This window comes from Rattus norvegicus, chromosome 1 (assembly GCF_036323735.1).
Source record: "Rattus norvegicus strain BN/NHsdMcwi chromosome 1, GRCr8, whole genome shotgun sequence".
Classification (NCBI taxonomy): Eukaryota; Metazoa; Chordata; class Mammalia; order Rodentia; family Muridae; genus Rattus; species Rattus norvegicus.
The window spans coordinates 180,011,334-180,035,796 of NC_086019.1; the positions used below are offsets into that span (position 1 = coordinate 180,011,334).

At 37.4% G+C, this 24,463-nt stretch overlaps 1 protein-coding gene across 6 annotated transcripts in view; it reads right to left on the reverse strand.

Annotated features, from left to right (window-relative positions):
• Positions 1–914: 914 nt before the first annotated feature.
• Pik3c2a (phosphatidylinositol-4-phosphate 3-kinase, catalytic subunit type 2 alpha) overlaps positions 915–24,463 on the reverse strand; it is a 105,539-nt gene continuing 81,990 nt past the window's right edge. For 4 of the 6 annotated variants that reach the window (XM_063267507.1, XM_063267503.1, XM_063267510.1 and 1 more), the window contains 17 exons: positions 23,662–23,755; positions 23,250–23,344; positions 22,730–22,910; positions 20,721–20,825; positions 19,691–19,783; positions 16,808–16,937; positions 15,061–15,197; positions 13,612–13,781; positions 12,715–12,871; positions 11,975–12,084; positions 10,046–10,253; positions 8,388–8,512; positions 6,904–7,021; positions 6,741–6,813; positions 6,055–6,164; positions 5,850–5,975; positions 1,095–4,059 (listed from right to left, as the gene is read on the reverse strand). In XM_063267507.1, the coding sequence (XP_063123577.1) occupies positions 3,877–4,059; positions 5,850–5,975; positions 6,055–6,164; positions 6,741–6,813; positions 6,904–7,021; positions 8,388–8,512; positions 10,046–10,253; positions 11,975–12,084; positions 12,715–12,871; positions 13,612–13,781; positions 15,061–15,197; positions 16,808–16,937; positions 19,691–19,783; positions 20,721–20,825; positions 22,730–22,910; positions 23,250–23,344; positions 23,662–23,755 (2,215 nt within the window). In that variant the 3' untranslated portion in view covers positions 1,095–3,876. Of the gene's footprint in view, positions 4,060–5,849; positions 5,976–6,054; positions 6,165–6,740; positions 6,814–6,903; positions 7,022–8,387; positions 8,513–10,045; positions 10,254–11,974; positions 12,085–12,714; positions 12,872–13,611; positions 13,782–15,060; positions 15,198–16,806; positions 16,938–18,797; positions 18,868–19,690; positions 19,784–20,720; positions 20,826–22,729; positions 22,911–23,249; positions 23,345–23,661; positions 23,756–24,463 lie in introns of those variants that run through there. The other 2 variants (NM_001108500.1, XM_039082801.2) reach the window with 2 other exon arrangements.

The window sequence follows — 24,463 nt, forward strand, 5'->3', positions numbered from 1 at the left end:
GGTTGTCAGTGCACAGTAAGCACTTTTGGCTACTGAGCCATCTCAGAAGCCCTCTTTTTAAACTTTCTCAATGTATTTGAAATAAAACCCAAGTCCCTGGCCTCATGTCCTACCACTTTGCCCTTATTTCTATTCATTCCAGGTACATTTCTGATCCAATACGTAGTAACATGTTGTCCACCTAGAAAAAAATATACTTTTAAAGATTGTGTCTGTGTGTGTGTGTCTTTGCATCACAATACCTGCAGTACCCATGGAGGCCAGTAGAGGGTACCAGATACTTTGGAAGCGGGGGTTACAGAAAATTCTTAGTTGCTACATGGGTGCTTGAAACTGAACCCAAGTCCTCTGCAAGACCAGCAAGTGCTTTTAACCCCTCAGCCATCTCTCTAGCCATCTGCCCCTAGTTTTTTGTTTGTTTGTGTTTTAATTACTTGTATATATGGCTGTGCAAGCTGAGTGCAGTGCCCATAGAGGCCAGATGATATTGGGTCCCCAAGAACTAGAGTAATAAGCACTAGTACCTTTGTACTGGGAAGCAAACTCTAGTCCTCGACAACAACAGAAAGCCATGGTAGCCACTGAGCCATCTTTTCAGCCCCCTGCCTGCAACAGTTTGAACTCTAGCACCCCCAAACAGCCTGGCATCAGGCAAGGACTCAGTTATTTCAAAGGATAAGTTTACATAAACCATCTCTCTCTAAAGATGTTTGGGAGCCAGAGGATAGTGGGCAGCATGAGGATATGGCTTTGTCACTTCGGGGTCTTTATACTGTATTTTATTTATTTATTATTTGCATTATCAGGTTAGAGAGCCAGTCTTGTGCTCATAATCCGGAATAAAGGTATGATGTTAATTTGTACTTCTCAGCTCTGTGAACTATGCCTAGAATGTGTGGCTAAGTGAACTTTCACAGGCCAGGAACCATATCTACAGAATTCACATCTCAGGAAGTGATAGGCTGTAGCAGACAATATCCAGACCTTCAAAGAATCACATTCGAACTTAGAATTACTAAACCTTACAAACTCCTGGGTAAGAAGCAATAACCATATTAAAGTTTGAAACCAAAGTATTGAACCAAGGAAGGAAATGACAGCTGAGTTCCTTTATTTCAGAAATATTTTAATATAATTGTAGTATAGTTATGAAGTCACATTCAATTCACTGAATATATTCCAAGTATTAATAAAAATATTATACATCTTATCTCACTATGCTGATATAATTAAAGCATTTTGTTCTTACAGGTGACACTAGTAACCACATCCATATTCGCATTGCTAGTGGACAGCATGTAAGTAAATGTGTATCATGATAGCAGGGCTTCAGTGTTTTTAAAATCTGAGTTATCAAAAGTGAATTTTTTAAATGTTACAATTCATGAGTCTTAGAAAGAATTAAACAATTTAAGGCAAGATTCTGAACTTTAGATACAACTTTAATTTGAAAAAAAAGTACTTAAAAAGATACACATGCTTTAACAACTCATTCACATAAACACAGTAATAAAAAGCACTGGTGCCAATTCTCATTGGATTCCTCAAAGAAAACAGGTTCTTGGGATGAACCATTATCTTCAGGTCCTAGAGCACTGGCAAGAACAAAGAATTCTGGCACAGGACTTGTATGTAGCAGAATTATTTTTACTTGATGAAGGTAGTTATAAATATGATATACATAAAAATTAGTGTTTTGACCTGTTTTTTTAGAGTTTTGTTTTTCAGATTTATTTCAAGATAACTGTTAAGAAGCTTTTAGAAAGCCAGCTGATTATAATTGGCTGCAGTTGTAGTGCAAAGAGGCTACTTTCTCCTCCCTATCATTGTTTTTTTGGTATGGGCTGAAGATTAGCATTTTACAAAGAAATAACTTATATTAAGATATATGTAGTCTAATGACCAAAGAAGGCACATATTGAGTTAAATTAGACAATAATACCTTTTGAATTCTTGTTAACTATACAGTATTAATTATAATATATACTTTTACATATTAATCAGATTTCTTTTTTTTTTTTTTCGGAGCTGGGGACCGAACCCAGGACCTACCACTGAGCTAAATCCCCAACCCCGTTTAATCAGATTTCTTGTCACTGAAAAGTGACATTACATTTTCTAATTCTGTTTCTGCTAATATCTTAATATTTTGTGACAGTAACAGGTCACAAAAAGGTCCATGAGTCCAGTCAATGACCACCTTTTACAAACAGCGTTTTTGTTTTTTTTTTTTTTTAAGTAGCTATGTGACTCATGGAATGGAATCAGGTCTCTCTCAAAAGAAAAAAAAATTCTAATGCTATTTACATCTGCAAAACAATTTAAGGAAATGTTAATTGTGGAAAAAGCAAACAATGGTGTTTTGATCTTCATTTTAATTATCAAGTAGACAACACACTTTAATATAAAAAATTCACATACTCATACTCATTTCCCTACAAATGGACCATAGTGTTAGGCACCAAATACTTCAAGTTTTGATTTTTAAAAATGTATTCCAATGGTAACACCCTTAACTCTTTTAAGCATCACTTCTGTTAATCACTTTGTATACTTCATAAAAATTTTATTCTGGAAAACTGAATCAGATTGTCCTCTCTTGGTACCCTTCATTAAATAGTCTGTCAGTTTTCTCTTAACTACCAAATCTGCTACATCTCTATTACCATCCTAAAAATATTTGAACTTCTAACCAAGAAATTTATTATATATACATGTTTACCAAAACTAAACAAAATTATATTTGAAAGGGGAAATAAAGATTAATGTTATTCTTAATGGCTACTCCCTAATAACTTCAAACTTTTCTCTTGAAATTCTGAGTTTCATTGTAGTACAGAAAATAGTTCTTTCACATGAATGTACAATGTCTACAAATACAGGACAGTTTACACAACACCTTCCATAAATGTCTAAATTAAAGTTCAGTCAGGACCCTAACTCCTTATGCCGCCCGGGCATCTTACCAAATAAAAATGGTTATTATGCATAAGGCTGAACAATTTCCATTTGTTTAATGAGGGAATAAAGTTTAGATACATGGAAGTGAAATGCCAATTTCAGTTCACACCCTTGCAAATAATAATGGAATGATAGAATTTAGAATACAACAGTATCAATGAATCTCATTCAATTACTGGGCAATTAACATTAAGTCAAATAGCTCAATAGTGAAAATAAAGTCACAATCAGAAGTAGAGAAAATAGTATTTTTGTGAGGAAACCATTAGTAAATGTACATGATATTTTGTCCTCCTCAGTAAGGTGAAAATGAGTGAAAACGACTTGCTCTTTAACAGAAATGAAGTGCCAGTGAAGCACAGAGTTCAGTAAGGCACCATTATTTACAACTTCAGTGATTGGCACTTACTCTGAAAAGGCTTAACAATGAATAAAAATAGTATTTTTTCCTACTTCTGTAGACTACTTAGTAGTCCTTAGCATCCTGACTACTGTTTGTGCTTTGCTTTTCAGCCTGTTGAGTAGCAGCCGCATCTTTCCTTTGGTGTCTGTGAACACACACAGAGGTAAAGGCTGTGAGGTGTACAACAAAAAACAATTTGCTGTGTCTGTATAGGAAGAATACAGACAAAGTGGCCGAAATAACACAGTATTATGTCAAAGTCTTTTTTAGGACTTAGTACGTATTAAGTTTGGAATTGGTAGGAGTCAACAAAATGACTCTGAAACAGCAATGGCTTCTCAAAAATCTATAAAAGTTAGTTATGTGGCTGACGGTTGGTCCAACATGTTAAGTTTATAATTTCTAACCAAGTATGAAATTGTATAAAGTTCCCAAGGCGTGTGTATGAGAACACATACACACATGTGCATACATTTATAATTCCTTGCTTCCAAAGCTCGGAAGTTGGAGGTTTATAGGTATGTTGCCGCAGTCAGCTGATACCACTTAACTGTCTCTTTGCTCAAGTTGAAATCTTTCAGTGGCAGGGTTATTCCACCCAGGAAGAAATTCTCCCGCAGAGATTCTGCACTGAGCACACTCAGTTGAAGTTCTCTCTGTCTCAGAGTTTCTCTGCTGTATCCACTATATACAAGCTAGAGGGGGGAAAAAGAATAAGGTTTGGTTTCTTGGAATCTTTTCAACAAAATGTAAGACATCAGTCAGAGCTATCCAATTAGTGGCACCGACTACAGCAGCAGGGCTTGCCTCAGAGCATCGGAAGCATGTTTTAACTTCTAGAGTCTTGGATTGAACTATCATTCCTGTCAATGTTTAACACAGAGACTGAACAAAGCAGGGCCAATCATTGTCAAAAAACAAAACAAATCCCAAAACTTTGAGATATGACTTCTGTGAGATGGAAGTGAGGGGAAGGAAAAGAGATCACCTCGTGATCACCTTCAGGTGATCTAACTGCTGGAGAGGAAAAGAGGATTGAAAGGAAAGCAAGTTGGATAATGTAATTTTAAAATTATTTTGCAAAAACAGATTAAAATTTCATTGATTCTTTTGTTCTTTAAACGCTCTATAGCAGGAAGTGGTAACTTCTGAATCACAAGGAGATACAAAACCACAGTGCAAGTGCAGTTTGCAGCAGATCTGCAGTGTTCAAACTGCTACTTCAAATCTTCATCACAACACTCTAAATTTTTACTTTTCCACAGAGCTTCATAGTAAGTTCTGAGAAACATTTCTTTAGTCTGTCTTATTGCCTGACTAAAACAACCACACCACACTTGTTTGCATTTTGCTGTCTTGGCAGTGTAACATCAACTAGTGGATTAACTAGTGGAAAATCCACTAAAAAACCCACTGCTATTTTACAAGTGTTCTGTGTTCAGTGGTCAACACTGCATGTATTTTTAAAGAGTGAATGATCCTCTATAGGTAGGTTTCTGAGAGAGAGAGAGAGAGAGAGAGACAGAGAGAGAGACAGAGAGAGACAGAGACAGAGACAGAGACAGAGAGACAGAGACAGACAGGGTCTTCTATATAGATAACCCAGGCTGACCTTCAATTCACATTATAATCTATTATAATCTTCCTGCTTCAGCCCTCTATAGAGCTATGAGTACAGGAATTTACTACCCTCTTCAATTTTTTCCTCTTCAATTTTTATTCATTAATTTAAAAAAATGTTTATATCATCCATACATGTGTAGGTGCCTGAGGACGCCAGAAGATGGAAGCTAGAAGATGGTGTCAGATTCCTTCTTAGAACTGGAGTCAAAGGCAATTTTAGGTCCCCTAATGTTGGTGCTGGGGACTGAACTCAGGTCCTCCAAAAGAATGTGCTTGTAACTGCTGAGCCATTTCTTCAGTTCCATGCTTGGCTATAATCTTGATAAAAATTCAAGTTGTCTTTCAATCTCTGACCAGACATTTTTTGTATGGATGAAATGCTAAGGTACATAAATAAATGTCTACCTAAAAAATAGTTAAGAGAGCAAGATGGGAGAATTTTAGTAGGTTTTAACTAGTTTAACTAATTACTGATCTGCTAGTTGGCCATGAGTATCTCAGCAACAGTTAAACTCAATATTGTTCAGCTGAAACATCATTTTTGTAAGAGGAGTACCAAGAGAAAACATTCAAGGAGGGGCCAGAGAGATGGCTCAGCAGTTAAAAACTGGCTGCTCTTGAGGTGGACCTGGGTTAAATTTTCATCACCCACAGGGCAATTCACAACTGCCAGTAACTCAAGTTCCAGAGAAACCAGCACCCTCTTCTGGCCTCTGTGGGCTCCATGCATTCATCCATTGCACTTACATACATGGCAGCAAAACACTAAATACACATAAAAATAAGTAAGCCTTCAGAAATAAAAGCACTGAAACTCAAAACAACTACTCTTGGAAAATTTTAGAAACGAAGCTTAGCTTACCATTTCATTGAATGTTGGGTTCCTAGTTTTACGTGAAATTTTGGTTTTACGTTTTGACGTTTTGTGGGTATCTGGAAGCAGGTATGTTTTGACGTATGGATTTGGGTCAGCCCCATCTTCAGTCACCTATAAAGAAAAGCAGTCTCTTAACAGTAGTGCTTCCTACCGGGGCACAAATTTACAGTTATCATTTGTCACCACTCACCAGATCTTTGATGTGCATCACCATGATGAAGAGGGTGCCATTTCGGTAAGAAACCGATAACTTCACTGCTCCTCCTATTTGGCCCAAAGTAGGGCTGAAGGGACTTGTACCTGAAAACAGAAATACTTTCTTCTTTATCTCAATGTGCCTGAAATGGCTCACACTTCAGCAAAAGAACTGCTGCATGAGGGTAGGGTGAGAGAAAGCAAATAGGAAAAGTAAATTTCATATGCCACTAATTTGTACTTTTTTTGGAAATCACATGCTAATTATTAAAAATGCTAAGTTTTTCCAGAAATAGACTGGCTTAGAAAGACTTCCCTGGAAAGAGAGGGAGAGAGGGAGACAGACAAACAGAGAGAATTTGTTGCTCTTAGAGAAACCCTGGGTTCTATTCCCAGCACTCCCATAATGGCTTACAATCACCCATAACTCTAGTTCCAGGAGATGCAATTCCCTCTTCTGACCTCTGCAGGCATGTATATGATCTACATATATACATTCAGGTAAAACACTTATGCACATAAAATCTTAAAAAAAACCCCAAGAACAACAAAAACAAACAAAAACAAAAGACTGACACCCAAAGCTGATATCTGGTCTACACACATGCACTTACACACATACATTTCCACCCCATCACAGAATTCATAATTATCAACCAGAAGGAAAAGGTAAAATCTCACCTGTAGACCTAGCTATTCCTTCAGCTTTTTCATCACGAAGTAAGGGGTGGAAAAAAGTACAAACAAGGTCACACTAAGATTGAAGAGAAAAAAAAGGCTCATTAGTTAACTATTACAAGCACAAAGGTAGACTATGTTATTTACTTCTTAGATTGGAAGTCACCTCTGCTACATCTGTTGATGCATTCATCAAACTCTGTAAATAACTGTTTAATTCAATTTTCCTCTTGGCTGCTACATCTTTGATGTGTGTTCTTCCTAGAACCATCCTATTAGGAAAGCTACAAAAGAAAAACAAAAGCAAACGGATTTAAATTATTTCATCAGAAAGTATTTGTAAATTCATGAACAGCACTTACTTAGGAGTCTACTTTGTTATGTTTTTGCCTGTATGATTCAAAGCACTGAGGATAAGCTACTTTCAACTACTCATTTTCTTTATGTAAGCCTTGGCATCATGATGCATCTGTTGGCTAGACATGGTGGCACATGCCTGTAATCCCAGGACCACTTGGGAGATAGAGACAAGCAGATCAGGAGTTGAAGGCCAGTCTCAGCTACCTAGTAAATTGCAGGCAAACCTTGGCTATATGAGGTCCTATCTCAACAACCCCTGGGGAGGAGGGGGTGGGATGGGAAGAAAGATGCATGTTTTACTAGTTTGCTGTTTTTGTTATTAATTTTCTGTTATTTGGTCTCAGCTTTATTCAAATATTTTACCTGATCTTTAAAATAGTCACTACTCAATAATCATAAAAGAAGATAAACAATGACACAGGCCCTAAATCAGGTGCCAAAACCATTATCTCAACTCTTATTTAGGTGATGGTAAAAAAGAAAAATGACTGTAGACAGTAATAATGGTGTGTGGGTGTGTGTGGGTGTGTGTGGGTGTGTGTGGTTTCTCAAGACAGGGCTTCTCCTGCAACTCTCTCTGTAGACCAAGCTGGTTTTGAACTTACAGAGATCAGACTGCTTCTTTGCCTCCCAAGTGCTGGGGTTAAAGATGTGTGCCACCACTACCACCTAAGCCAAACTTTATATATCTTTTGAGACAAGGTCTCATTGTGTATCCCTTATAGAGATCCACATCCAGCAATAACAGTTTGATACCCATTTTGCCTCTTTGTTTTTGAAATCTTGTTTGAGAAGAATGTGTCAAAGGAAAACTACAGTAAATCTAAGGTTTACTGAAGAGGTCAGGTGAAAAACTAAGCACTAGGGCAGTAGAGATTAGCTCAGCAGTGAAGAATGAGTATTACTCTTGCAGAGAACTGAGTACAGTTCCCAGCGCCCACACTGGTCAGCTCACAATGGCTACTGTAACTCCAGCTCCAGGGGATCCAATGCGTCTGCAGGCACTAACATGGCAAACACACACCGACACAGATACACAATTAAAGGAGAAAAATCTTTAGTATCCTCTTGCCCCTGCTTCCTGTGTACATGTGTCACCAAACCTGATGTGAAGATTTTAGTTATATGTTCATTCAACATCAAATTCTAGCTCTTTATCTACTTTCAGTCTGTATAAGATACTTATTGTTTTAATTGGAACTAAATGCTAACCAGTTTCTCATGTACGTGTAAAAATAAATTATTCCTACATAGGAAAATAAGTGAATTTCTGCAGGAATAGGAACATACCCAGGTAACTTCCAAAGTGGGAAAATAATGCTGAGCTTATTGTGCAGTTCCTGAAACTCATCAAATGTCCGGAATACAAATGATGGTTCAAGGTGTCCTTCCCTCAGAATTCGAACCACATAAATCTGAAAAGAAATCACATGATAGACACATTATATTATAATGAAATTTCCTTTCCTGATATAAATCTATAGTGCAAGTACTTTTAACCTTGGTAATATATGCCATGATCAGGACATAGTGAATACAGTTCATTGTATTTACAGTACACATCACTGCACTCTGAAACTGAATTTAACTATTGGAAGATTCGAATAAAAACTTGAAAGTCAACACTTGTTTTCATGTTTAAATATAATGTACCTCTCAAAATTATACACTTGGTACATTTCCAACAAAAAAAAATGTTTAGGATTTAAGAAAATAAATAGAAAAAAAGGTAAAAAAAATTATGGGGTAGGAGTTAAGGGAACATTTTACTGGGTAATTCAACTACTCTAAGTTACGATATTTTGAATACTGCTGTAAGAAGAGTCAGGCACATCCACAGTAAACCAGAGGCATGTGTGTGTATAGACTTAGTATACTTACCAGAGCTATTATAAAATCAATGGCAATATAACCTCAATAGAACGGTTAAAAAGTGAAATGGCTTTCTGAAAACTATTTATCACACATCAAAACAAAACAAACCCAGAAACATTATCTAACAATATTAGCATGAAGGAGAGAGGTGCAACTCAGTGATAGAGCTTATGGCTACAATTCCTAGGAAATTGGGATTGACTTCTGCATGAAATAAAAGGAGGAAAAAAAAAAACCTACACAAGGGTAAATAATAATAGTTCAAAGAGTGTGGAAAAAAAACCAATACAAATCCTATTATTTGTTTCAAAATAAGGTTTGGCAAGTCCTGTTGGCACAACCCTTTAATCCCAGCACTTGGAAGTCAGACACATGTGACTCTCTGAGTTTAAGGCTAGCCTGGTCTATGCAGAGTTCCATGGCAACCAGTGCTATATAGTAAGACCTAGTCACAGAAAAACAAAAACAAGCTTTATGTGTATATTTAATGAATGCTATGTAAGCCCTGGGTTTGATACAAAAAATAGAAAAAATACTGTATGGAAAGGAGGCATGAGAGCTTCAGACATTTTTGTTCGTTCATTTGGTTGGTTGGTTTATTTATTTATTTGACACAGGCTCTCTTTAAGCAGTCCTGGCTGTCCTGGGAACTAGGTATGTAGATCAGGTTAGCCTTGAGCACAGAGATGTGCCTGCCTTTTGTCTCCTGAGTACTCTGATTAAGATGTGCATAACCAAGCCCAGCTGGGAGTTGACTTTTTGAATTATACTGATAAATCTATGATAGCAAGCAAGATTGACCTTTGAAATAAGAAAAGATGGAAGGAATGAGAAAACAATACTTTGACACTGAAAGAATATATTTTGGCCTTGTGATTTTTAAGTAAACTTAACAATACAAAAAAAAAAAATCAAAATCATGTTGTTTAAGTACATTTACTTGTTTTTCGACCATTCATGGAAGCAACAAGCACAAAGAGAACCAATGCTTAGAACTTCAAGCAGTCAGTGAAAAATGAACAAAGGACAACAGAAACCTTATACACGATCATCTACATACTGAACAAACTTACATAGTGTTTATCTGGGTTGTATTTCTTATGATATGTGAAAACAGAGACTTCTTTGATCCGGCCGTCTTGTCTAAAGGAGTATGTTTTTGGTGAAAATGAAAGGATGGGCTCATCATTAGAAGGAAGGCCAGAAAAACGTAGCTGAGCAAGGTTATGAATGAAGAAATTAAACTTTGTGGCAATGCTTCCCAAACTTGACTCAATCAGCCTAAAAAATAATCAGAAACTTGTTAATAGTTAAGTTTTCATGGAACATATGTTAAATTTAAGATAATAAAAGATGACAACCACTTCCTTTTAAAATATTAAGAGCAGGCTCTGGGGGATGGCACAGCAGGTTAGGGGATTTGTCACCAAGCCTGAGGATCTAAGTCTAATCTCCAGGACCTACATTGTAGGAGTGAACTGACTCCTTGTACATTATTATCCTCTACCTGTTTTACAAGCAGGCCACATACACCACACACAGAAGAGATAATAACAATGTTCTTAAAAAAGTAAAGTATTAAGTAGATTTTTTTTTCTCTGCCAAGGAATCTCTTTTTCTTTGGGCCAAAGAAAATCTGTTAAAATGCATCTCATTCCAATATAAAGAAATAATATTTGGGGGTTGGGGATTTAGCTCAGTGGTAGAGCGCTTGCCTAGCAAACGTAAGGCCCTGGGTTCGGTCCCCAGCTCCGAAAAAAAAAAAAAAAAGAAATAATATTTGGATTTCTTGAGCTATATAGGGTCCAAGACCAAAGAGCTACAGAACTGGAATATGATTAATGTATTACTGAAAAGATGACTACTATTTTAATTCACATTTCAAAAAAAATTTATTAAGCAGCATGGAGGAATCTGTTGACAAGATTCCATCAGATAATCATGATCATACTTAATTAGGAAAAGAAATTTTGAAATGGTGGAATTTGTAGAAGCATTTTGTAAGGAAGGCCAGATTACATATTTAGGTCACCAGAGGAACAAGACCCAGAAACACATTTAAGGTCTAAGATGTAGTTCGGTAGAACAAAACCCAAAAAGACTGAGAGTTTAGCTCAGTAGTAAAATGCTTGAAAGCCCTGTGTTTGGCCCCCAGCCTCAATTGAGGGAAACAACAATCACAATAAAAACTATAAACACCAAAATTGGTTTATTAAGTTGGGAAGCATTGAAAAGTTAGTTTCCTTCATTTCAGCCAAACTTGATTTTAGGAAAGACTGGGCCAGTGTTTCATACCTCCTCTCTACTGAGAGGAAGAAAGTGGGGCAGGGGCTGGGGGTGGGAACTGAGCTCCCTGCCCAGAAGACATAACAGAATTCAGTGAACATGGTCGCTGGATCTTTAGAACACCTTTGCCAAGATCTATTTTTACTGAAAGCAAAAATGATAGTCAAGTGCTCGCCATTCCTGGCATGTACTTCCCATACTAGCATGAAGCAATAACGTACAGCCTTTGTGAATCAGAGTCTCTTGCTGGGTTGTGGTATCCATAGAAACTATTATGGTACAATCTTGAAAAAAAGAAATCGTCTCAGAAAGAAACCTTCAAAGAAGCACATTACCATTACTGTGGAAAACATGTTTCTTAGAAATATGTTTGGATTGGGGATTTGGCTCAGTGGTAGAGCGCTTGCCTAGCAAGCGCAAGGCCCTGGGTTCGGTCCCCAGCTCCGAAAAAAAAGAATAGAAAAAAAGAAAGAAAGAAATATGTTTATAAGCAAGAGTCATCCAGTGGAAATCATGTACTAAAAAGCAGAGATTGCACTTTGAGATGAGAGGAATAACATTCTGTAAGCACTGCTGCAGCAACTTTTAGTGTTTTTCTTTCAGTGCTGGTGAACAACCACCCAGGACCTTACAGGAGAGGATAAGCACTCTACCTCTGAGCTATATCCCCAGTCTTCTGTCACAGAAGACTTTTGATACAATTAAACATGCCATACCTAGTAAAGAAAATAGTAGCTTCAGCATCTGTAGTTTGGGGCTGAAGTGCATCTCTAACATATTTCAAATCCTGAATACTTGTAAGTTCTGGCAATCCTGAAGGAATCATCTGTAGGAGGAAAAAAAATGTTAAAATTTCTTTTGGTTAAGTACTTAGAATTAAAAGAACAAAAACCATACACTTGAGGAGGTTGTTAATGTCTTGAGTATTTAAATGACTCTTATAAATGAGAAACTTAAAGTTAATAAGTCAAATGACTTGCTGTTAGTAAAGTCCATTTATGGACTATAACATATAAAATCTTGATCTCCCTCCTAGGATTATGTTTACTATAACAATTTCAGTCACAACTATTATAGCACCTTCTTCTTGTTTTTACTGAGGTGCTATATATTCTAGGAAGTAAAGAAATCTTGAGTATACAGCTTAATGGATGTTTGCCACCTGAACATTCTAGATCTAGAGACAGAAATGCACTCACCAGCAGTGAATGAATGCCCCTAACATGCTCCAGTTACTATTACTCTCCACTCTGGGGTCACCACTTTCCTGACTCTGTGTTTTTTTAATTACTGAAATCAGGATTGGGGATTCATAGCAGTAAGCTAAAAATGTTGCACTAATATTTTGACATCTGTGAGTACAGCCAATTTTATTCCAAAAGCATAAAACATCCTCTTTAAATTATCTAAATACAGAGGCTCTAATATACAATTCAATGTCTATAAAGACTGTTACCAGTGAGAGAAGGTTAAGAAAGAGGTTTGTTTGCTTTCTTATCAAGTTGTAGGCTTGACAGCAGAGGTCCACAAACAACTGGAAACGAATGGTGGGCTTTTCACCTCCATTAATGACATAGGCCATGTCAGAGGTAAGCACGAAAGGAGCGCGGTCCCTGTTGAAAGCACACAGAAAGCATATTTACAGATGCACACAAAATAAATGGTGCCACTGCTGTTAAAATTTATTAAATGAAGCAATGTGAGCTATAACAATTTTCAAATAGGAAACAGCAAACGTTTTTGCATTTCCATAATCCTTGAAAATTCACATTTTGAGGAAAACTTCATCATTGGACAGAACTTAAATATGAAATTTTCACAAAAGTGATTACTTATAAATCAATATCCTCAAAGATAGATTCAACAGTGGTTACCAAAATATGTAGAGGAGAATTTATACTCATTACCATTATACAAATGAAACCATCTGTAGCAGGCACCATGAACTAGATGAAACAGAATATATGTCCATTTATTTCAACAAAGTTTAGACGCAAACTGGTTTTGTCTACTGTGTGGTAAGATCATCTCTTGGGCTGGAGAGATGGCTCAGTGGTTAAGAGCACTGATTGCTTTTCCAAAGGTCCTGAGTTCAAATCCCAGAAACCACATGGTGGCTCAAAACCATCTGTAATGAAATCTGATGTCCTCTTCTGGTGTGTCTGAAGATCGCTACAGTGTGATTATAATAAATACATACATACATAAATCTATCTTAAACAACAACAACAAAAAGGATCATTTCTTAAGGTCTTTTTATTCCCCGTTATCTTCAAAAGGAGACACAGGCAAAGCACAGCAAGAACAAGGCCTGGGACATGTCCTTCAGTGATAGTAATAAAAACATTAGTACCTTTTGAAGCTACCAAACATCTGTGCATGGCCCAAAAACTTTCCAAAGTCAATGTGGAACATGTGTCCTGTGCTTCGAAGCATTATATTGTCATTGTGCCGATCACAAATGCCTAAAACATAAGTGGCTACACAGCACCCAGCACAAGAGTAGATAAAGTTCTCAGAAGCCTGTAATAAACACATAAAACTATGTTAGGAAAAAAATATCTTAAAGGAGGTGAAGTGAGGCAGGGATTGCCAGTATGTGGTAGTAATCTTATCACTTTTTTTTTTTTTTTTTTTTGGTCATAGGGTTTCACTATGTAGCCCTAGCTATCCTCAAACTCACATAGATCTCCTGCCTCTGCTTCTGAGTGTTGAGATTAAAGGAATATACCACTACATCAGGTCCAATCCATCACTCTTTAATAAAAGTATTTGAAAAGCTGGGTATGGTAGCTCTTATCTATAATCCCAGCACTCAAGAAGTAGAAGCAGGAGGATTGCTATGAGTTTCAGGCCAGTTAGAACAAGATCCTGTCTCAAAAAATACAAGTACAAAAAAAATTAAAGGTATAACACTTAATACCAATCTATTTACAACTATTTTTTAAAAACCCCACCATAAACCAGTAACTTAGGTATTAAGATTTATGCTATTTCACAGGCAAGTGAAAAGTAAGATCTAGCAAGACTTCAGTGTTCGTCAAGATCATGTAATTGGAGGTGGGAACGCTAAAATCCAATGCAGGCAACAGGACTCCATTTTGCTATATTCCTTCTTAGTAAAATGGAAAGAAAGTGCTTAGTTTAGTGCATGCTGTTCAACAATCACTTTGGGCCATCATTTTATCAGAAATATTAAAGTGAAGAAATACCATCTCCTTCATACTGCTTCCCAAGACTACAAAAAATTAATGTGGTGGCCTTCAATTCCAGCTTTAGGGAGATAGAGGAAGGCAGAACTTTGTGAGTTCAAGGGCAGTCTGGTTTACACATCGAGTTTCAGGACAGCCAGGGCCAATGTAGAGAGACCCTGTCAAAAAGAATTTAAAAACAGGAGTGGTCTAACTAAACCACTCTAAAAGACCCACAATGCAAATTTCTCTTGCTTTACCTCCACAGGTCAACGGACAGACAGCACTTCAATGTCTATAAAAATGACACATTAATTGTACCTAAATTAGGCAGCTAAATCACATTAAACCTGAGGTCCTTTAGCTCAAGGGACAAGATAGGGAAGACAAACAACAAAAGCAAATTTTTTTGAAAATGCCATACTGAAACATAATTCTTCACAAGCAAATAAAAACATTGAAGCAAAACAAAACAAAACTGGAGTCTTCTTAGGATACCATTCAAAGTGATTGTGAGTCTTCCTTAAGCCACATTAACATTATAACAGTTTTTAAGCATTAAAAGTCTTTATAATAGATAGCTCTCTAGACTAGAGAGACATATTGACCACCTTTTCATATTCTTCTTCAGAAGGGTTGTATTTCCTTAGCCATTCAGCAAGTGGTTTATCTTTAAAGGATCCTGTCACACCATATTCCACTTGGATTTTCCTGAGAGTGTCTGAGGCAGGAACTAGCTCCACCATGCCTTTAATAAACACAATATGAAGCTGTGTGAAAATGTGTCTTCATAGTAAGCTTTTCAAATATTTATATCTTTCATCCTTGAAATAAGATACCAAATCTGACAAGTCATGCTGGAAAATGGGAGCAGCCAAAATTATCTTTTTTTTTCGGAGCTGGGGACCAAACCCAGGGCCTTGCGCTTCCTAGGCAAGCGCTCTACCACTGAGCTAAATCCCCAGCCCCAATTATCTTATTTTTTAAAAGCACCCAAGGTCTGGAGAGATGGCTCGGTAGTTATAGAGCACTACTGGCTTTTCTTCTTGAGGAATCCAGTTTGAATGTCAGCACTTACATGTCACAACTATCTGTAACCCCAGTGCCAGGAGATCTGATGTCCCCTTGTGGCATCCTAAAGCACCAAGCACTAAGCACTCACATAGTACACAAACATACATGCTAGCAAAACACCCATATATGGGGCTGGAGAGATGCCTCAGCAGTTCAGAGCACTGACTGCTCTTCCAGAGATCCTGAGTTTAATTCCCAGCAACCACATGGTGGCTCATGACCATCTGTCGCTCTCTTCTGGTATTATCTTAAGACACTCATATACATAAAATAATTCTTTTTAAGAAACAAACCCATGTAAATAAAGTAAGAAAAAAAAATGTCAGGTGGTGGCGGAGTTGCACACCTTTAACCCTCACTCAGAGGCGGGTGGATTTCTGAGTTCATAGTCAGTCTGGTCTACACAGTGAGTTCCAAGACAGCCAGGCCTACACAGAGAAACCTTGTCGCTGGAAAAAATGAAAAAATATAAAAGAGTATCTAAAATGTAATGATTATTTTGTGTTGTGTGTTTGTGTTGTTCATGTGGTAGGTACTGATTAAGAACAATGTAACAATGATGGTGTTACTTGATTAACAAGTAATATATATCACACAATGAGTTCAATTGAGAACTGAGTGAGTGATTAAAAATGCCCGCCATGCCATGAAAGTGCCTGAGTTCTAACCCTAGAATCCACAAAAGAAAGAAAAATAACTTTCTTTCCTTTTTGGTTTTTCGAAACAAGGTTTCTCTGTATAGCCCTGGCTGTTCTGGAACTAGCTCTGTAGACTAGGCTGGCCTTGAACTCAATGATTCGCCTGCCTCTGCCTCCCAAGTGCTATGGTTACAGGTGTGTGCCACCACCATCACCCAGCTGAGAAATGACTCTTAAAGGTTGTTCTCTGTACTCCATACATGTATGCCTATTCTCCAAAACCACAAAAATAACAAACCCATTAATCACTATTTATTTTGTGGAAATAAACCCAAAATTGGCTTAAGTAAATGAATTTCTTATTGGGCCAATTGATCTACACTTCTGGTTAATTAATATGAAGTGTTTATTAAGACTACTTACTGAGCTGTTTTGTTAGTAATTTTATTAAATGCTTTACAGTTGTTTTAAAAGTATTTAATTATACATAGTCCAACCAATAAGTAACACTAGATATAAATAACTGAGACCCTGAGACCCCGGTAAGCCTGCACCAGGACATATTAAGTATACAACCAAAAATAAGTTCAAAAGTAAACCACATTCATGAGACAAAAAGAAATCGAGACCCAATTAAAAGACCTACCTTGATCTCGGCCAGTCGACAGGCATTTGAATATCACCATCCTCAGATCCAGGCCCTCTTTAAGCCAGATCTTATCCATAATCTTTATCATCTGTAAAGCTAACATATCTTGCCGAAGATCTTCACCAACCTTTAAATTAAGGAAATAAAAATTACACCTTTCCCAAGCACTTGTTACATGCTTTAAGATCTGAGGGGTGTTTGGAAGGGAATGTACAGAGACAAGAGATCATCAGAGCTGTACTGAACTTTCCTAGAAAAACCTACTTAAAACTCTGTCTCCATTTCACAAAGAGTGATTTTATTTTATTTTAATTAATTAATTAATTAATTTTGAGGTTCTGGGGACTGAGTCTTTGGTCTTATGTATACTAGGCAAGTACTCTACCACTGAGCTACACTCTACTCAACAGTACATTTAGAAAGTTAAATTTTAGAGTATGTAAAATACCTTTAATTAAAGATAGTCATGGCAACACAGAGAGAAATCCTGCCTAGAAAAACAACAACAAAAAAATCCCAAAAAACAAAAAAGGAAATCAGGGATCTTAGGATAGTTTCTTGACTATATCAATGCCAATATTCTGAATATAACATCACATTATGGTTCTATGTCACCAAGAATTATAATGATCAATCAGTCTACAATAATTTAAAATAAAAGGTCACTTAAAAATATCAGTCCTTTAGGGGTTTGCAACCCCATAAGAACAACAACAATATCAAACAACAAGACCCCACCCACCACCCCCGAGCTCCCAGGGACTAAACCACCATCCCAAGAGTACACAGGGAGGTACCTGTGGCTCCATCTGCTTATGTGGCAGAGGTTGGCCTTGTTGGGCACCAATGGGAGAAGAAGCCCTTGGTCCTGACAAGGCTTGCTGCCCTAGTATAGGGGAATGTCAAGGCGAGGAGGTGGGAGGTAGTGGGTGGGTAGGTGAGGGAGCACCCTCATAGAAGTGGGGGTGGTGGGATAACAGGTTTCTGGAGGGGAAACTAGGAAAGAGGATAACATTTAAAATGTAAATAAAAAAAATCCAATAAAAAAAAAAAAACAACAACAACAACAAAAAACAGTCCTCTTGGGGCTGGAGAGATAATACCAAGGTTAAGGTCACTTGTTTGTCTTTCAGAGGACCTAGGTTCAGTTTCCAGCATCTATACATGGTGGCTCACAACTGTCTATAATTCTAGTTCCAGAAGATCCAATGCCCTCTTCTGATCTCAGAGGATACCAGCATGCATGTACACACATCCAAACATTCATACACATATAGTTAAGTAAATCTAAATATTAGTCTTCCCAAATGAGTAGGTTTAACTGGAATGTCAGCATTTCAATTTTCTTTTAAAAACTGGACCACATTTTTATTTTATTGTTACTATTCTTTGAGACAGGGTCTCACTCTGCATCCCTAGCTGACCTGGAACTGGCTATATGGCGATATTGGCCTTGAACTCTGCCTTTGCCCTGGATAGGTAGAATTCAACATATGCACAACAATACCTGGCTAAATAACAATTTTAATACAAACGATTATAAATATATTTTTGAGGCCACTCCATAAAACTATGAAAAAGATTATGGGAGATTTCCCTTAACAAATATTGAGACAACTTCATAAAATGTCTATAATTAAAACAAATGGTATTATTTTAGAAACAGAAACCTCTATCTATCAAAGGAAGTTCAATTTAAGCTGTCTTTGTGAACTTCCAATTAATCAACTTAATGAATTAATCAGAACTCTCCATTCTTTCTTAAAAGTGTACACATTATGGACTAGAGAGATGGCTCAGAGGTTAAGAGCACTAGATGTTCTTCAAGAGGTCCTGAGTTCAATTCCCAGCAATCACATGGTGGCTCATAACCAACTATAATGAGATCTTCTGGCCTGTAGGCATACATACAGGTAGAACAATGTATACATAAGTTAGTAAATCTTACGCCCCCCCAAAAAGCATACACATTATGATTAAAACTCACAAATTTCAACAGGTAATAGATTCTTCTCTAATACTCCAGTCCTTCTGCTTCACATAGATAATTTCTGTTTCTAAAAACCAAAATCCAGGTAAGTGGCATACCCTTATAATCCCCAGCACATGGGAAGCTCTAACAGGATGATCCAGGGTTCAAGGCCAGCCACGACTATACTGTGAGATGCTGTCTCACACAATCCCCTAGGTACTGTCACTCCTGTTTTTTGCAGCTTGGCAAACCTAATAGTGCCTGCCTGTTCAGTCAGGTTGGCCTAGGGCTAAACTTCTCCCCAGTCCTATCTGAGAAGAGTGTCAGTAATAATTTTATAGAAGTACTCAAATTGTGCTTTTTTTTTTTTCCTTGAGACAGAGTATCACAGTCAAGGTTGGCTTACAACTTGTGGTCTTCCTTTCCTAAACTTCCTGAGCATTGCAGGTATATGCCACCATCTTAAATTTTACTGATTCAACTTCAAAATTAAATAAATATTTAATAAATTTGGTTAAAAGAATTTTTAAGCTGTCTTTTCCCCCCAGTGTCCTAGCTGGACACATGGTGACAATCAATAGTATAGTATAGGTATTTGAGAAGTTCAACCAGGAGAAGGATCCCTTGAGCCTAGGCCTTCAGCCAGGCAATACAGAGGAATTATCATTAAAAAACCAAAATAAAACGAAAACCAAGAGGCCTAGTATGGTGGCACACACTGTTAATCCCAGCACTCAGGAGGCAGAAATGGGAACATGGTTGTTATGTTCAATTCTAGTTTTGTCTACATAACAAGTTCCAGGATAGCCAAGGTTATATAGAGAGCCTGTCTCAAAACCAAACTAAACACATCCTACCCCACAAAAAAACCCAAGACAAAAGCCAAAGAATAACTTTGGTCTTCTCACCTTAAACATGACATTAATTTCTTCTCCCAGAGGATCAGCATTCACCATTGTGACTTTCAGAGGCATGGCATTCGAACTGAAGAATGAGCATGACTGCAAACACAACACTGAACGTTAGAAAGGTTAACACTAGCATAAAAGTGAATTATGAATGTATAGTCCCTCATGTTTTCCTTTTTATCTGCTCTGAATTACAGCAAATCATACAATGGTTGTTAACTAGCGTTTACATGATCCGCCAATAATATATGTAAATATCTCTTAAAATTTAAACATAGCATATAGCAGTAAAATACCTTCACTAAAAAAGGCAGAAATGACAAAAATTTAAAAATCTGGTGCAAAAAAAATTTTTTTTAAAGATTTATTCATTTATTATATATAGGTACACTGCAGCTGTCTTCAGACACACCAGAGGGCATCGGATCTCTTTACAGATGGTTGTGAGCCACCATGTGGTTGCTGGGAATTGAACTCAGGACTTCTGGAAGAGCAGTCAGTGCTCTTAACCACTGAGCCATCTCTCCAGCCCGCAAAAAATTTTAATCACCTGAACTTTAAAGTATCTGAATCTCTCAACAAAGCACACAGCTGTGTGATTCCCATCCTGATCTGGAACAGCTCCACTTTCACGTATGTATGGTGAGATTCATGATTTATGCCATCAAATAACAACTACAGAAAAGATCAAATCACATTTTACCTAATTTTTTGTGGGACTGGGGATTGGACATATAGGGCTTTGCACATATAGACAAATGCTCTACAAAAATCTCACCTTAAGATAAAATTTACCAAAAAGCTAATGTAAGACCCCTAATTTAAGAATACAAACAAAACCCAAAATAGTAAAAAAAAAAAAAAAAGTCTGACACTATGTCTTTAAAGAATATTGATTAGGTAAAAATATGCTAAAAAATACATCTAACGACACCCTTTCCTATGCACTTACAAACTACACATCTCATTTATACTTGTATGTTTGTGCATTATTTTGAAGTATATATAAACTTAAAGAGTATTGTGTTACCTTAATATTTAATTCTTTCGCTACTAGACTTGGTTTGAGAGGAACCCGGCATTTATTTCTCAGAAAAAAGGACTGTACTCGTTCCATACTCTTCTGGAGGACCACCTATGGAAGAGATTGCCTCTGTAAGTGCATCATGAAAATGAAGATCTATTCATTTTGAGTATGTTCATGTGAATGCACACACACACTCATGGAGGCCACAGGTTAATGCTTGGTGTCTTTTGTAATCACTATCTTTCTGGACAGTTTCTCATCAAAGGACTGGTTAGCTAAGCTACCTTGCCAGTGAGCCCTAGGGATCCTTTCTTGTCTTTGCTTCCAGTCTTTTTATGTGGGTACTGAGACTCTAAATTCAAGCTTGTGCTGCAAGTACTTTACTGACAATGTCATCTTCTAGCACTGAAGATTGTTCTTTGAAAATTTCTTCTATGTATATACAATGTTTTTTGCTCATATCCACACCTCCTTCTACATCCCCTAATACATCTACCTCCCAACATCACAAACTCTCTTTTTTTTTTCCTATATAACCCACTAAATCCAATTAGTAACACCCATATACACAGGGTTTGGGGTCATGGGCATGGGGTCTCTATCACCCTGGTTGGCCTGGAACTCACAGAGATCTGCCTTCCTCTCTCAAGAGCTGGGATTAAAGGCGTGTGTCATCATGCCCAGGCAGGGGTTGCTTTTTAGAGAAAATAAGATTCTAACAGAAGTCACTATAGTTAAAATGTGTATAGTTCTTAACTTGACTATTTTGTCCATAGGAATATCCCATAAAGAAAGAAAAGCATACCTAAATCAGTGACATGCATCTACAGAGTGAGCTACTAGGGAGATTGAGACAGGATTTTGAGATAACTTAAGAGAGTCTGAGACCAGCCTAGGCAACACAGTAAGGATGGTATCATCCTTTCAAAACATCATAAGAAGGAAATAAGAAATGCTGCGGGATGGGTAGAGATGTGCAGTAATGTTCACAGCAACATTACACAAGAAAGCACAAAAATATGAACAATGTCCATGGAGGTCAGAAATCATGTTCTAAATACTTCGTAATATTATGTACTTACTGAATGTGAAGTGTAACTGTGCTGACAAGACTTCTCCAAGATAAAGTGAAAAGAGCCATTTTCAAAACACAAAACAAAAACTAGAACAATTTTTGAAAGAATCTAAGTTTATCTAAATAGACGTCCTATCTTGTGTTCATGACACAAGACAAGCTGAGTTCAAGAATTAAGATACATTATTATGGCTGAGTGTAGTGGTATACACCTTTAACTCGGCATTGGGAGGCAGAAGCAGGAAGATTTTGTGATTTTGAGATTAGCCTGGTCAACATAGTGAGTTCAAGGACAGTCAGGGATTATAGGGAGACCCTGTTTCAAAAAACCAAAAAACAAAAATCCCTAATTAGATAGATAGACAGACAGACAGATGAGCACATACACATTACTATAATCGCAGTATTTCCAAATTGATTTATAGATTCGACATAGTTCTTATTAAAATTTCAACTGCCCAAGTGAGAAGAGAACTCTTAAAAATTGTGATAAGGCTGCTGAAGTATAGGCTCTTCCAGTTGCTGGCTTCTGGAGGGGTTGGCGTAGGAGATGGAATCAGTTTTCTTTAAAGGGCTGGCCACTGGGAGTTTGGCCATGCTCCAGTGAATATATGGGCAATACGAATTGGGCTTGAGTTTTTGTTTGGTTTTCCTTCTTATGTTTTGGGGGAGGTATAAGAGTTGAGGTGGACCTAGGAGGACTGGGAAATGAATGGGATCAGGGTGAATTATGTGAAATTTTCAAATAATCAATAAAAACATTAAGTTAAAAAAAATACCAACTGCCCAAGTAAAGTGGCAAGCATCTACAATCCGGGCACTGAAGAGGCTGAGGCAAGAAGATATAGGGGCCAGCCTTCCTGGGTATATAGAGATCTCCTCCCCAACCCCCTGTTCCCCCAAAAGAATACTTGTGTTCTCTTTCATGGGTACATACCTGTCTGGCTGATCCACTAGCCTGCCTTACTTTTTCTGCCACTCCTCCTAAAAGCTGTACAAGTTTCATCTGCTTAGAAAGCTCTTCTCTGAGTCCTTTTCCTCCTACAGAGAGGAGAGCACCCAACACATGTTCATATCTGCTTCCAAACCGTGTATCGTGCAAAGCATCCTTGAGAAGCCTAATGCAACAAAAATACGTATGTCAGTCACTTCTGTGAACTAGATGAAGCTCCTGCAAAAATCCATCTAATAGTTTCTATTTTGTATATCTAAGAAATTAAGTCATATAAGCAAGAAAAGGTTTATTAGTTATTATAAAGTCATAGTGTCCAAAAATACTGTCCAATTTTATTCATTTTGGTTTTAATTTTAAAGACTAAAATTTTAGCTTCTGTAAAATAACAGATTCACTACACATCTGGTCACCTACAGCAAGTATCATGAGCCCACTGTTTATTGTCACAACTCTGCCAATATCTGCAAAAGAAAGGAGTGACTTGATAAAATTTAAATCTTACCAATACAAACTGTGTGCTATCTGGATGTTTCCCAGTGCCCTGGACAGAAGGAAGCGCACTAGTGAACTATTCAAATAAATTTCATATTTCAAAGCCTATGTGTAAGAGGAAATAAGTGTTATTATGAGTCAAACCATACTAAATTGTTCAGATAAAAGCATTAAATATGTAGACTAAATATTACTCATTGGTGAAAAGATATTTATAGAAATGAAACCGCTAGGTTTTATAGTTCAGTGGTAAAAGGCTTGCCTAGCAGACGCTTCATACTACATTCTTACACAATGTCCTCAACATTTCTGCTGTACTGTAATGGCATTTTAGAATAGAAAAGGGGTCCCATAATCATTGCCCACCCACTGGAACTTGAGTGGGTGAGTAGGAAGCAAGGTAGCCTGATAAAAATTCCTACCTGTACAAACTGTGGGAGAAGATCTGTTAGCTCATCATCACTAATGGCCTCAATCCAGCTCACAGCTAGCGATCGCACTTCCTGATCAGCAAATCTAGAATAGCAGAAAACTCAAGATTTAACAATAGTTTCTTTCTAATGCAGCTGCATTAATTAAAAACACAATTTTAGTCTGCCCCTAAGAAAGAAGCTTCAAATGGCTCTTACTCCATTTAAACCAGTGTGCAGTATATACCTTTAAGTTTAGCTCTCAGCAGGCAGAGGCCTAGTCTACACAGCAAGTTCCTAATGGAATCTCCATACACACTAAGTTCTGGCTGAACCTCCCCCACGGTCTCCACTTTTTTTTGTTTTGTCTTATTTTTAATTTTGTTTTTGTGTTTCTCTGTATAGCCCTGACTGTCCTGGAACTCCCTCTATAGTCTAAGCTAGGCTCAAACTCAGAGATCCGCCTGCCTCTATCGCAAGTGCTAGGATTAGAGATGTGTGCCAGCACCGCCCAGCTCACAAATCTCCACTTATCATTCTCACTATCCCTCTTCAGGTCTGTACATCGCATGTGTTCTCTTGCCCTCCTCAATACCTTTCTTTTCACTAAAGTAGGAAAAACACTGTCTAAATACAGATTCTTTTTTTTTTAAAGTATTATTTACTTATTTTAAGTATGTGAGTCCACTGTAGCTGTCCTTAGACACACCAGGAGAGGGCATCAGATCCCTTTATAGATAGATGGTTGTGAGCCACCACGTGGCTGCTGGGAATTGAATAGAAGAGCAGTCAGTGCTCTCTCCAGCCCCCCTAA